Here is a 15,656-nt window from a genome sequence, read left to right as displayed (position 1 = left end):
AATTGACTGGGAAACTGTATATGGCAGGGGAAAGTGTGCTATGGTATGGTAGCCAAATAGATCAAGGAAAAAGAAATTAAATCCTGCTTAAAGTGAAATACAGCATAGGCCAGTACTCTTCTATGGGGCAGGCCGGGGCACTCAGGGCAGCCTATAGACAGCTATTCAATTCCTCTCTTTCAGTGCAAGGGATGTAAACGCATCAAACTCTACACTGTGACAAGAGCTGCAAAGGCACTGCTGTCACAGGGCCTTTGAAATCATCCAAAAGAACAGGGATGGAGAAATTCAGCCATACTCTCACCTCTGCATCCACAAGCAAAAAGAGACCTGAACAATGAACATAAAACCAAAGTTAAATAAAAAGTTTCCTGTTTTTCTTAGTCACAGCCCCATGCAAGCACAGATACCTTGAAAAGGTCAGAAAGGCACCAGCCACACAATTGCTGAAATCAGCTAACACAAAGAACCTGATGTGCCTCTGCGCTTGGTCTATTTACACAAGAAGAGATGTTAGCCAGATCTAGTGAAAATCATTATTAGAATTAGCGTTTTTCAGTCACCCTTTCAAATGTTAAGTTTATTAGCAAGTCCTCAGCAGCACTGTTTGGCTTCAATTACTGTCAGTGGGTAAACCCTAGGATACAACCTTCCAGGTACAGCAAGCTGACAAATGTGGCTACTCACATGTAAAAGTAACTGCCTCATGAAGGAACTTAATGGAGAAACAACTTTTCAGCCATAGTACCCAGGTTTCAACCATAGACCCAAGTTCAGTTTAACACTGGAAACAGGGATCTCACATTTTGTGAGAGGCAGAGGTAAAACCCATTATGAAGGGGTCATCTGTAGCTTTAAAGACTATACAGGCTTGGGAAGTGATCCTGTACAAGGGCTTGACACATAAATGTTAAGTTATGCTTAGTCCCCCTAGGGTACCTTCCCCTCTCTCTACAACTCAGGCGTAAGTTTTAAAAGCAACAAGTATATTGCACAAGTGTTCAGTACACTTTTAATGGATAGAGGAGTAATGCAGGCATAGTAGACATTGTCACTCCTCCTGCTACTGATACTCTGTCTCAGCTAAGAATTGCTCTGAAACCAGAAGTTTTAAAACATCTCACTGCACGCTGTTCTTCAAATGTACTACACTTCCCCCTTACAAATGATAAGGCAACAATAGAACTATGCAGCTCCAAGGAATGCAAGCTCAGGGAACTCTTTTTTTTTTCTTGTTGCTAGTCACAAAGACATTACCCCTGGACTTATTTATGGGCTCTACTATAAAGCACTCATTCATTCATTCATTCATTCATTCATTCACTCAGATTCTTGCAGTTTGGGGGGAAGTATTTCTGAAACTTTACGGTTTGCTGGTTAACACAATGCGTTTTTTCCTCCTTACTCATGCCAGCTGCCTCTAAAACTAGACCTTAGTAAGTACTTAAAAGCAAAAATGTAAAGATCACATTATTTTGTAAACAAAATCACTGCATCTACCAAATTGCCTGGCAGAATTAAAATGAAGCAGCAATAAAGCAGGCTAACAAAGTGAACCAACCAGTTGCCGTAGTGTCCAACCCGAGGTCATAACTGACAGTCCTCCTCTTATCGCATCTCAGTCGCATTCAGGGATGACAAAAATGGCTTTAGGCCTTTTCAAATCCTCAGGTGGTACCTCAGCATTAAAGGGAACAGTCATTTTTACCTACAGCAGCTGAAAAGGCAGAAACACCATCACCTGTGGCCAGTGCCCTCGCCATGCAAAGATGGTGCCTTCAACCAACTCTGCTGGACTCCAGCTTTCCAGCTTCCACAGGCAGTACATAATTTCTTATTCATACCAAATTAGACAAATGTTCTCCTTCCAAATTTCACAATGCTTATTTTTTTAAATGCTCAACTCCTCTATTATTTATAATGCAAAGGGATAATCAGAGAAGAAAACTAATTGGTGTAAGACCCAAGGTTACAGACAGTTTTTCCTCACTAATTGCTCTTTCCATATCTGCTCTGCCACTGCTGTTCCACTCCACTGATGCCAACATTCTCTAAGCATTCTTCAAGCACTTAGGAGTAAAACAGGCAGTAGCACCTGTGTGCTCTTACTCAACACACTCCCACCCAGCGAGTGATATTCTTGCAGAGCAATTAAAAAGCTAAGGCAATGAGTAGAAAGCAGAGAGCTGCAAGGAAGAAAAGGCAATAAGTAGGAGAAAGAAGAATAGAAAAAAATACAAGAAAATGTCGGGGAGGCAGAGGCAAGGGGGAAAGAGATAAGTTGTGTGGCTTTCAGAGGTTATTTAATGTCAGCATATGGCAGGGGACTGAAGAGCAAGAACAACAGTGAAGTTTTCTAGGTTAATAGTTTCCTTAATATTCCCACAGGATTCTTTGCTACTCTAAACATAGCACAAAGGAAAAAATAAGATTTCAGTAGATCATCATCAGGGGCAGGTCAAAGAAGAGTTCTTTCAACCTCCCCCAAGCCGCCTTCTCTCTTGGAGTTGAAAAATATCCAGAGTTCTTATGCAGTATTAAAGCTGACACATTTAAATTTGGAAGGTGCAATCCCAACACAGCAAGCACTCTGAAGACAAAAGAAGAGCTTTCAGTCACTTAAAATTTTTTAGAGTTACAGTTATATTTTGAGTTAATTTTCCAATGCCTACTCCAAACACCCAGAAAAAAACATCTTTCACTGCATGCTTGCTTTCAGTGCAAGAGTCTACCAATCAGGCTGGTTTAAGCCCTTCAGTATTCTTAACTGGTTTAGAGTACTTCTGGAATAGGCTTTCTGCTAAATTTCTGAAGGCCTGAATGTTGAGTTAATGTTCGTATTTGCATAGCACCATCTACTCTTCACCCATTACATGAAAGCTACTTTGAGCTTGTGAGGTCACTTTAGGTAAAATCCAGTGTCAAAGAAGAGACTATCAAGTGCATTTCATTATTATCTGCGCATTGTACTTGTTTCCATCACTTACAGAAGGGAAATGACAAGTAGGCACAACAGGAAAAAAACCTGAGCTATGAGCAGGAAACAGAATCTCTTGTTTTGACTACTAAGGTAAGGAAAGATAAATAGTGGAAAATTCCCCTCACATGGACCTTAACAGGGGTGGATCGTTTGACAAGTGCTCACCACTGTTTTTATACAGCCAAGCCACCTGTTAGAGCAGCTTCATTATCTTACATAAAAAAGGTCAGACCAAGGAAGGAAACAACAAGTAGTTTTACTTTAGACTATCTTTAAGTAGACATAGTTGGGGGGTTCTTCTATTTTGTTTTTTAAAGCAGTGTCAGAGCAGCAATCTGCAACTGTAAGACAACAAACAGGAGTTTGAAGGGAGAGAAAACAGTGCTTATTGGATTGTTCTTATGTGGCTTACCAGCTAAAGCTAAGCATGGAGTTGAGTAGAGGCTTCTATTAAAGGCTGCACAAGTTCCCACTGTAAACAAGTTTCTTTAGTCTAAATTCAGCAAAACTGTGTGGTACTGGTACCAGCTTGATGCTATCTTTAAGAAGCATCAACTGTTGAAGTTTATTTTTTGCTATTAATATATTTGGTTATATGTATTTATTATTAAGTTATTAAACTTTGAAACAAGTTATTAAACTTTGAAACTGAAACCAAATCCCATGTAGATCAAACACAGAAGTGCAATGTATGTTTGCTGTCAGTGACAGAGCAGCAGCAGCCACGCATCTTTGCCAGGCTTCTGTTCCATGCTTACTAAACACTACAACTACTAATATTTATGCAGTGCATATTTCTGCTACAGTTCCCACTATCAGTTATTGACTGATTCTACAAAGCCTATCTTAGGCTATGCTATTTCCACACACTTTCCCCTCCTTTCACTAAAAAATCTTGCTTAATTGCAACCAGAACAACTGGAAAAGTAACCAGTGATGAAAATCAAGTATCCTCATACTCTAAAAAGGGAGTTTTCAAGGAGAGAAGCAGCCTTGTGATGGCCTGCTCAGCCACCAAGTATCACTAACCACACCAGCAAAAAAATCCAAGGCTGTTTGTGTTTATGTCTGACAAGCCAGATAAAATATAATGTTTTTAAAGTTGCTTAATAAGGTAGTTGAAAGATAATGATTAACCAGTCTCATCATTTGCACATGAAAGGTGGAGCAGAGAAGTTACAGTAATTTGTTGCCAGACTTCACTGGAACAAACAGCTGCATTTTACTTATCTTTAGATATCAAAGGACTTGAATGGGACAAAGATTACTTGGCTTGACAAGCATTCAAAGACCCCTCCAGCTCAAAACCAGAGATGTTTCTAAGGAAAATTGTGAAAGGATTTAATTTAAGCCTAGCAGCAATTACTATTATACTAGCACGAAATCTACCACCATCCTCTAATCTTGTCAAAGCTAAGACACAATGCTTTGCTTCCTTTCCAAATACAGTGGCATCACACATTTCCAAAGGCTACAAGCAGCCAAGTTCTTCCTCCCAGGAAGCAGAAGCTTCACGGCGGTGTTTAGTCACTTTAAATCTGCTTTGTTCCTGCCCATCCCATGCTAGCTCCTCACTCAAACACTAAGTTTACCGCCAAAGAGCTGGCTGGGAGAGCTCAGCCACCTGGTAACATCAGTGCCAGGGCAGAGGAGACAAGGTAGCAGCCCTGTTGACAGCCTGCCAAAACAGCAGAGCCACATCCTCCAGTACCCCAGAGAGCTACACTGAGTGCCAAGAGTTTCTTCTCCCTGCCTCCTCCCCATCCCTCTCTTGTACAGGATCAGATAAAGTGAAGAACTCAAATCACCTTCTCTGTACCCTTAATTCGATTTTATTCCCTTAGACTCATAGAAGGCTATAGTGAAAATCTGCCCAGCGCCATCAAAAACAGTTCAGTATTTTCCCTCAACATGTGCAACATGCTTTATTATTAAATGTATGAGAAGCTTTTAACAAGAGCAGTAAAATCATATTGCTCTTGCTTGGAGATACATCTTGAGAAAGCGAAGGCAATGGCTGTGCTGTAAAATAAACAGGAAGGTTACTGAAGAACCAAAAGGTGTGAAAAGTTTCAAGCTTTTCCAACTGTACCTGCTCTAGAAGACAGAGCAGAGAGTTAAAGGTAGCTGGAAACAGGTTTCATTTTAGTTGCTGCCTCAAAGCCAGTTTTTGTGTTTAACACATGTTGGTTAGACAACCAACCACCATTCTTGGAGATTATCTGCTTAGAGTATGAAAGACAATAAAACAACCCACTATTAGGTGTTCAGTCAAAGCTGGGCATGATTCCCATTAGCACATTTTTATTTTAAAACTGAGTGTGATTGCTCTGATTTTGTAATACAAGAAAGCTAAGCACAGATGTTGGTACTTAGAGCAGAACAGAACCTTGCCAGGTAAATACCAAATCGAGGAGTTACAAACTACTTCTGAGCATACAGAAATATGCTGCACAGCACAGCAGTTTAAATACATTAGTCACTGCATGCAGTTGAGGAGAAACAGCATCTTCCAATCTGTAATTTAATGTAAATTAAACTAAGCCAAATCCAAAGCCCAACCAGGTGAATGCATATTTTTCCCTGTTGATTTTGGACCAGGCTTTAAGTGAGAACTGATGGTAGACTGCAGCTCTAACCACTCAAGGAGAAAAGCAGTGACTGGTGTTCAACACTGGTTTACTGTTACAGTAATGGACTATAAAAATAAAATTACAAAAGAAGGGTGTTTTTTTTTTTCCCGAAAAGTTTCTGAAGATAGTACTTGATGGCTTTTTACGCACCGCAAGCCTTCCAGACCAGAAAATGCAAAACAATACAGGTATCAGAAGACATCAGCCTTCTCCAGCATCAGGCCTCCTCAATTAACAGCCGCAGTTCATTTGTGGCATTTACTAAATTATTATGTAAGGCCCTGCTCCAGTTAGCTGTAGAAAGGGGTTTAGGGTTATTTGCTGTTAGAATGCTCTTTTGCTTCTTCAGCTTTTTGCCTTTTCTATTCCTGCAAGATGTGCGATATCTGACAAAGATACACAGAAATACAGACACAGCATCTGACACTCCAGCACTTCACCTGTACTCCTAGTAGTAGGACACTCACCATGAAACCATTTAAACCTTTAACTTTATGGGTGAAAAGATAATGAATTTGATCCAGAACCTGCTTTAGGATTCACCAACTACCCCCATATTCATTAATTTATTGTATTATTATGGAAATTCCTTAAAAGCAATCATAATATAACTGCTGATTCACAGGGAACAGCAGCTGTGCTCACCCAACAGCCACATTCACAATCACAGTCCCTACTGGCATATGTCTTGTCAAGACTGCCTGAGTATTTAAGTAGGTTTGTTATTTCTCCAAACCCCAACTCCTTTTTTTCCTGAGAACTAGTTTGCTGAGGGATACGTTTTCATCAATATATATATGGGTTTATAGGAACAAGGCCACTTGCTAAAACTCAGGCAAAGCAAGCAGGGCTCCAAAGCCTCAAACCACCATCAGGACACACCTCCAGCTGTGAGTGGGACAAAAGAAAAGAGCTTCCCAGAAGAAGAGATCATTTGACCTCAGCCTGGGAACCAGACGTGGTAAGCAGCTTGTTAGGCCTCCTCTGCTACTTGTGGTACAGCAGATCTTCTCTTAATGACCATGCAAAATCTACCCTGAAGAGTGGTAGGATGTGAAGGTCTGGTTGTCAGCAGCCTCCATCACTTCTCTCAGAATCATTAGTCTGGATTTATAGTGGTGTGCTCAGTTAGAATTAGAGCCACAACCAATGCTTGCTGTACTTCAGCATCTTGGTCCTGGATCTACCTTTGCCTCCAACAGGTATTAAAGCAAGATTTGGTAATAATATTGTTCCATTTAATCATATAAGAAAAAATGAAATTGGTTGACAGTATGTAATACTAACTCCTTCCAGTTTTTCTGTTGTTTCTGGTTGAATTCAGAGCTTACACTTAAATATTTTTGCAGTATTCAAGAGATTGTCTCTAATGCTGTAGCTTCAGCCAGAACAAACACAGCCTTGAAAAGATGAAGCTCTTCCTTCATGCAAGCCTTGGTTATAGTACAAGAGTTCAGTTATTATGGAGCAAGTAAAACACATCCGTAATTCCTTGCATTGTTTTAAGATCTTTGGGACATCCGTCCCTTCCCCAGCAGCAGGCACCTTACATAGAGAGTTCTAGATGTCTAATATTAGTTAGAGCCAAGTGAATAAATTCTTGGGCTCAAAGCTGATACAAATCACTATTGTGCTAATGAAGTCAAACGAGCCACATCGGTTTACAACACAGAACACAACCCATACTTGCAGCCTGGGAAAACAAGTCAAAGGAAAACTGCCTTTTTTTTTTATAGCCTGGCTCTCTAATTAGAATTTCTGTCTGCACTGTAATTTGGTATTGGAGAGAAAAGAAAAGCACCACATACTTCCAGCAGACGGATCAGTATAAGCTATAAAAATTTGTTATAGCTGAGTTTACTCAAACATAACCTGCAAGCATCCCAGAGCCTTCAAGACCTCCAAAGCTATAAACAGTAACTGTTGCAAGAACACTGGATATGACAATCCAGATCCTAAGCAAAAAGGCTGGCTAATAAGCACTGACATTTCCTGCCTGGGAAGGCAACAGCTACTGTGATCCTGAAAAATCTGATGCTCAGAATACTTGAACAAAAATAAGAAAGAGGAATAGAACAGCCATCCCATACCTACACATGAACACGGAGTGCAAGAGGCCAAGCAGTGTGCACGTGGCTTGCCTCTGGGTAAAAGTGAGGGCAGCAGTTTTGATCTAAAAAGTGCAAGACTAAGCTCAGATGAAAAACAACTAGGCAAACAAACCAGCAAATTGTTTGACTGCTGTGCAAAGAGTAAGTTACCTATTTTGCCACTCTGGGAGCATAGAGATAAGCAGTTTTAACATGATTGTATAATTTACTTGACAAGAGAAGGGATAACCCAGCTGCAAACCGGGAAAACAGATGACTAATCATGCAGCTGATAAGCAGTTCCCTCTGTTAGAAAGAGACCTGAACTTCAACTATTCAGTCCTTCCATGCTTGAATGCTTTTGCCCAGTTCTCTCAAATCATCCCAGCTATACAACACTACAAGAACTTTGGGCAGCCACCTCCCAGGACTTCTCCCACTGAAGGGCAATGATCCCTGATCCAACAGACTAGAGAGCCCATGCTCTCAATCTTCAAAGTCACAGAAAAAGACTGTCCTCATACTTTACTAGCACCCCTGTCAGCTTAATTTCCTGCCTCTGAAGTCAGATTTTAGAGTGTGAGCTGAAGCACTGCAGGCACAACCACATTTCCCTGGATAGCACAGTGACTTCATGGTGCTGGTTGCCTTGTTCTCTAAGTGCAGGTCTCCAACAGAAGGGCCAGCATTGCTCCATCACACTACTCTGAAGACAGGGAAAACAGCAGGGGAGCAAAGGAAGAGGAGACAAATAAGATTTCAGTAGCTCCTGCTACTGTTTAAGGGAACAATTTCTAAAGGCTTTTTCTCAGAAAAGAAAATGGACATGATTGTTTGGGAGCACCCACAAGTATAATCTCTAATGTTTAACCTCAGGAGTCCCTTATTAAAAGTGCCATTAATCAAAGGGAAAGCCCAGAATTCACTGCTCCATTCAGCTTTATAGAAGGAGCACAAGAGATTGTGTGTTGGGAAAACTTTCAGGCTTTGCCACACAAGAGGAGGCATGGGCCTATCTTCCATCTTGTATGGGCTTCCTTACTTGTCAGCATGATTCTTTCCACTGAGCAACAGGTAAAAGAAAAGCATTTTAGAATGCATTTGGCCATTAAGATTACAAGTTATAAACGGCCACAACTAGCATACTTCCGCTGAAGATGAGGAGGGAGCATTTTTTTACCCACATGTAGTCAAGAGTTTTCTCTCATTTGTTTACTGCTGTGATCAGCATTTTGGTGGCAATCCCCTGTCCCAACAGAGTTAAGGGTACTCAGCAACTTCATCAGTTTGCCCAAGCAGAGACAGACACATTTTGAACAGGACTGATCCAGAGACATGAATAAACTTGACCTGATGCAAGCATGACAAAGTCCTGCAAGCAATTTCTCATGACCTGACCCACCATGAACATTCACAAGCCCTAACAGGCATTACAGGAAGCAGATTTAACAGGACTTGTCATCCACCTTTGCATTTTCTGCACAAAGGGAGAGCTAGCAACCTAAGTCCTTTCCCACAGACATTTCCACTCATCTGATGGACACAAACAAAAACAGACTCCTCTAGATCCTCTTCTTCAGTGCCTCCTTGGGCACTTATTCCCATCTAAAGGAAGGTGGCAGACAACATGCCTGAATGGGCAGGGCCACACAGCCCTGGATGTATCTGACGACACTGAATCTAACCACACACTATACCAGCCCATACCAATGCACAGGCTGCAGCCTCCTGCTAAATCCTTATCAGTAAACATCCACACAGAAGGAAATCCAGGCCAAAAGAGCTACATGACTGCTCAAAGCCTCAGATCATCTCGTTTCTGACTCTGCTACAAGATTTTAATTCCAAGAGCCCTGTGCTATAAATCACTACATGACTGAAAAAAACATGGAGGTAGTGTTAACACAGTGTTAGGTTCCCATGGGATTTAAGGAGCACTGTGGGGAAGACACCTTGTTATAAAACTCAATCCTCATCTGAAGCAACTGTCAAACACGGTCTCCAAGGAGAAGGTTTCAGATATCCACAAGGCTTCACAAGAACAACACACAAACACTTAAACCTGATGTCATCTTGACATTTAGGCAACTCTGCTCAAGATGATTCAAAATGGGAAGATTCAACACTCCTCAGTAAGGACAGAGATGAGAATCATCATTTGTCTGTCTGCCAGGTCAACAATCAAACAAGATCTCATTTGTGACAGATTTGCAATCTCTCTTTTCTTTTAATAACCACACATCTGTGTCCATTCACACCCTACACAGGCATGAATCATTTGGGTATGACACTGACTATCACGATGGATAGGTAAGATTTCTACATGTAAACTACTAGGATCCCCTCCTCCTCCTCAGTTTGCTCAAAACAAGTGGAGCTGGCATGCTGATTTAATGACACAGTACCAGCAGCGCAAGTTACACTCCCCTTGGAAAAGGAACTCATGGTGATTTTCAACATGTCATCCTTCAAACACCTCACAGGCAGCAGTGCAGTTCCTCTGCCTGCCCTGAAGTCATGCCATCCTTGCAAATGGTAATGAAGTGCATGACAAGAGTCCTGAGGAGTGAGAGGGCTCCTAGGTCCCTCTTACATCATTTCAGCCTTTAAATGGGGGCACAAATCCAATCTTCACCTTCCCTCAGAACACTGAGGCACTGAAATGAAACTGCATCTTACCTTGCCTTTGTATAAAAACCCTGAGCAGCGGATGAGCACTTGAAACAGCTTTGAAGAAGTTGTCGTCATTATTAATGGGGAGAAGATCTCCATGCACATCAGCATATCCGATCATCACCTCCAGGTTGGCTATATGATGAATGTGAAGAATTAGCTTGTAGAAGTCTTCAAACTTTCCCGGCTTGTAGCGATCCAGGGAGAACCTTCTGAACTCTGCTCCAAACTGCAAGAGAAAACAAACAGAACATCTACTGTCAAATGCCACCACAGACAAACACTCTAGCTTGGCATTTAACATGGTCTGCATCACCTCTCTCTTTCTATGATGAATATTACCACATATTGGCGCTTTCAAATCTGAGGACCCAAAAGGCCATTTGTAGAACATAACCAAGACACCACCCTACTTGACAATAGATACTGTAAAGTGTGTCACCCTAAAAAAGTGTATTTTTTAAATATTAAGTTTCCAATAAATCCTCTAGAGGATAATTGCATTTGTACGATCTAACTTCGAAGCTCCATCATTCATTATCACCTTGGGCACCCACAGAATCATTCTTTTCCAAAGTAGAAGCATTTACTCTACCACTTTCAAAAGAAGCTACTCAGCTATTCAAGAAACCTTATAAAAATTCTTCACACGTTTCTCATCAATACTACTGGGATCCCAACCACAAGACCTTTAAAGAAGTGTGGTGTGTGAGCACGCAGCTTGTTATTAGGAAATACACTCATTCTACATGCCCCCTGAATTTCCTGGTAATCCATACAGGAGGAGGAAAGCTCTTATTCCAAGTTAGTTTTCATGGGGTTAGTTTTTGTGTCACTCCACTGGTTTTTATTTTTGAAGCTTTACAGACCACTGAGTGGCTGTTAAAATAATAAAAAAATAAAAACTTAAAAAAATTAAAAAAGAAGGCACAACTGAAAGTGTTAAAAATCCATTAAGTTGCTTTAAGCTAATCAGAAAGTGACTGAAAAAAAAAATATTCCAATGGACCTTCCTTCTGACATTAGAAGCCAAACAAGCTATTAAGAACAGGAGGGAGGGAAAAAAACAGATTCTCTATTCAGGCAAATGAACAGTGAAAACAGGCATCTAGTTAAAATAAGGAGCTTAAATCATTTTTCTGCTAGATTTAACTTCATAACTGAAATTGTATAGTACTAGTAAACTACTGTTCATCAGCTGAACTTCCCTAACCATGCTAACTTGTTCCTGAAAACAAGGAATCACACACACAAACCCAAGGACAAGGAAGGCTGTGACCATGATCTCATGGAAGCTCTCATTTGCAAAGACAGTCAATACCAGGGCAAGAAGCCAAAGACAAAAAACTAACAAGCAGACAAAGGATTAAAAAAAAAAAAAAAAAAAGAATTTTCTGAACTTTCTGTAGATAAATTCTTTCTCAAAATGAAGTAATTCTTGCTTAGAGGTGCTCAGATCTTAAATCAACTATACATGCAAGCCACTCATTTGCTAAGACCAACAAAAGTATGAATCATCACCATAATAATCTTCAAGGAAAGAAAAAAAGCCCAACAACCAAAAAACATCAAATCAACCCTACAGGCTTTGGGTGCAAGCATGTTCTCAAATTACTTCCGCAGTTATGAAAATCCCACTCTTCAGCATCAAAGCCTAGTTATGATCATCTGAAAGCCTGTTTAGTCAAATTATGCTGCTTGTTTGTAATATTAACTGCTAGTTCCAGTTTGGATTTCAATTCAGAATGCCCATCCAAATACACAAAAGCTGAACAAACCACAGCTGGTTTCAATGGAGGAGAAACAGTCCTCTTTTGTCCCCCACCCCTGCTCCTCTCCAGAAAAATCCAAGATGCAACTAACTTGTGTTGACACATTTCAAACCCCCAAAAAAGCCTAAGTCTTTTTATTTAAAGGGTATTTTACAGTTTTCTTTTTGCTCAATTCAAATAAGAAGCACCCATCTTCAAGTGTCAAGTTTAACATCTTTACAGTAAAGGTGCAGGAACAAGATCGTTGTAGGCTTTGTTAAGAGTTGCTCCGCACACCTGAACAGGAATAAAGGATTCCTTTAGCCAAAAAACACACCAGAGCAGGGCAGTCAGATGTCAATCTCAGTAACCACTTGTTTACTGGACAGACTACTTGTTTAAGACCATTGGCATGCACAATACTTGCAAGGAAGAAGATGCTATGCGGTCTCATCCCAGCCAGGCCAACACCCATCCCTTCCCACACACCCACCCTGCATGGTCTGCTAGGAAGCACATCAGTCCTGCTCTGCCCAATACACACACACCAAGGCACAGGCCAGCTCCCATGCTGGGGCATCATGCTCAACAGTGAAAGTGACATGTGAAATGAGAGAGGAAAGAAGTATGGATGGTTATTTACACTTTGGTATGATCAGTTCAGCTTAAGCTGCCCCATGAGAGGTGGGTAGCTGGTGAAAGGGTCAGCCTCCCATGCTAACCCCTGTGGGCAGACTATACACAATAGTATCAGTGGAGCGTGACACGAGGGTAAACAATCCACCCACAGGGATGCAATTGCAGACTTGGGGTGTTGAGGTCTGATGCGAACACTGTACAGTCAAATCTACTTGTTCACAGGTTCAGCCTCAGGAAAGCCCAAGTGGGAATTTCCTTCACTTTGGAACAAGACAACGATAAACACAAGCAATTTCACTTGTGATTTTTCCCTTTAAGGCAGGGAGTTAGAAGGTGATTCTGCTGAGAGGAGTAGGGAAGAATCTCCTCAAAAGTGATTTAAGCAGATAGTAAGGATGATGGGTTTTTTGTTTAAAGGTTAGTAATACTGAAGTAGTAGTTTAGCTGATTAATTCACTCTGTGCCTATGCACACACATTCAGCAACCACTGTCAGTGGGTCTTTTCGGGGGGGGGGGAGGTGGGGGAATGCTTTGGCTCATTCATCATCTCTAATGAGGCTGATAGAGAGTATCACAGTAATAATAGGTTTTGCAGTACCACACAGCTTGGAGACTGGGTGCTCTGCACTGTATTTGGCCAGGATTTCAAGATAATATCCACTACCTATCTTCCAGAAACTACAGATTCTAAGGGCTTTGCAGACAGTCAAGATGACTATCTGCTTTTCTAAGCTACAAAGTTCATCTCCAGTATATCCCTCCACAGAAAGATGCACAAGGGCTAGTGTCTGCCAGCAGAGTCTCTGCTAGCACAATACTGTATTGCAGTTTGACAACCAGTAGTTTTAACAAGTAGATTAGTCTTCCATAATGAAGTAAATTATTCTGACCTATTTCTGTAATGCAAGTACTGCATCTACTATTGCAGAAGTCAGAGGACAGGAGGACCCAAAAGAACTTGAAAGAATTTAGTCTGACAGAGCTAATCACGACTGGAAGAAAAAAGAAACTAGAAAGAACTGTACATTTTGTTTCACAAAGAATAAGCTCTGTCCCAAGATCATCCGAAGTATCATCCAGACACTGTACTTGCTGTCTGCAGCTAGATGAGAAAAAGCACCCACCAAAATACTGTACAATAAACAGGAACCCTCAGCAAAACACAGATGCCACGAAAAATTAGCAAAAAGAAGAAAAAAAGCACAGTGTTCTGATAAAACCCAGCTAAAGAAGAAGAAAGTCACTGCCAGCTGACAAAAACTTACACAGGCTGACCAAGAGCAAGCAATGATTTCTTTCTCTGGCTACGGGGACAAGAGGTCAGAGGAGAGGAGGGAGAGGAGGGATTTGAGGTTTGTTTACTTGGAGGGCTGTTATTTTGTGAAATTCAGTGGAAGAGTTATTTACAAGCAAAAAGGACTTTTTTTTCTTAAAATTTAGAGTTTCACAAAGTTTACATAGTCAAAAATGAAGCCCTATGTTTATGAGATGCCATCCCTCTAGTTTATTGCTGGCTTTGAGTTCAGGCTATTGTTAATAAGAAAACATCAAAGAGCAACATTTAGCAATAAACATGAATTACGTTAGCCACTTACCTCTCCCATGAAGTAAAAATCAGGAACAGAAAGAAAAACACTGTCATCCTTGCACAGACTCTAATTTCTTGGCCCAAAGTACCTCTGCTCCATCCCAATGAAGAAGCTGGTGGGAAGCATGGGAAGCATGTTCTGCTCAGCCCCCTGCTATTTCTTCCAAGAAACACTCACAGAACAAGACATCCTCTCTTCTACTTGCCTTTCGTAAGAACCCCCATCACAGGCATAATTTCACTACCTTCTCCCCCAAACCTTTTCCTGATTGGCATTATGCCATATTCCTACCTTTCCTCCTTGTATGCTCCCCTTTCACTTCCCTCTAAAAGTGCCACCATGCTTTAGTATCTTCAATCCTTAGAATAGTGTGTGCGTGTGTCCCAAAGAAAACAAGTGGTTCCCCTCTTCTTCTTTCTTCTTGGACACAATGCTTCATGATTCTGCTTTTCAGAACAGCCTTTGAAACCCCTCCAAACCTCTCCAGCAGTCTGTGAATCTCTGTCCATGAAAACAATTTTTTTCTCTTCTGTACCCACTCAGAAGACAAATTCAGATTCTGATTTTAGATTCAGTAACTGAATCACTTGAATCAAATGATTACCGCTCTGTCCTTTTCCCTAGTGTTCCTAAACACTATTTTGCCTCAATGCCATTCAACTATTTCTTGGTTGGTGACAGTCTGTGAAAACAGCTATCCACAAGAGTAATTTTTCCATGCTGTTCTTCTAAACTCACCCTCCCTTTCTTTGCTACCACAGCTTCAATAGCTCCTCTCCCATCAGGTCACCTACATAGCTGCTTTGCCCCTACCACATCTCTCAATCAGTACTGCCTCAACTCTTTATATTTAAGCCCACAGTGCTGTTCTTCAAGAAACAATTGTTCACAGTGAAGTCTTTAATATAAATCTTCGCCTTAAGTGGTTGGTCTGTCTTTCCAGAGGCAAATTTCTTCCTTTTTAATTCCAGTCCCCCACATCTCTGAGTACAAACCAGGGTACAAACCAAGGTCTGTTTTTGCAAAGGATGTAGACCAAGCTGTCCCTGTACTTTCAAGTGAACACTGATCACCACACACCCATCACATCACACAGCTTCAGCACACAGGTCAGGATGCATGTTTACACGGCATGTCACCACCAGTACAAAGGGGAAAGAACATTTGGCTCCTTGCCACCTAGAGGGATAAAGGACCACTGAATCAGGAAGTCTGATCAACACCGCCAACAGCAGAAAAACCCATGATCCCAGCTTCCTGCAGGAAGACCTGCACCAGTACAGGTCTCCAGCAAGAGCAA

The 15,656-nt window shown here is 41.2% G+C and overlaps 1 protein-coding gene and 1 long non-coding RNA gene across 2 annotated transcripts in view; both read right to left on the bottom strand.

Moving 5' to 3' along the window:
* Positions 1–15,656, bottom strand: part of LOC134165183 (uncharacterized) — a 498,306-nt gene that overhangs the window by 459,156 nt on the left and 23,494 nt on the right. The gene's annotated exons all lie outside the window — the stretch shown is intronic.
* Positions 1–15,656, bottom strand: part of PARD6G (par-6 family cell polarity regulator gamma) — a 63,248-nt gene that overhangs the window by 40,123 nt on the left and 7,469 nt on the right. Inside the window, exon 2 of the mRNA XM_062621683.1 lies at positions 10,383–10,605. Within this exon, the coding sequence (XP_062477667.1) occupies positions 10,383–10,605 (223 nt within the window). The remainder of the gene's footprint in view (positions 1–10,382; positions 10,606–15,656) is intronic.

Source organism: Pezoporus occidentalis, unplaced genomic scaffold, assembly GCF_034315485.1.
Source record: "Pezoporus occidentalis ecotype Australia unplaced genomic scaffold, CSIRO_AGI_Poc_V1 ctg231, whole genome shotgun sequence".
NCBI lineage: Eukaryota > Metazoa > Chordata > Aves > Psittaciformes > Psittacidae > Pezoporus > Pezoporus occidentalis.
The sequence above is the reverse complement of the archived record's forward strand: the minus strand, read 5'-3'. Positions and strand labels throughout refer to the sequence as shown.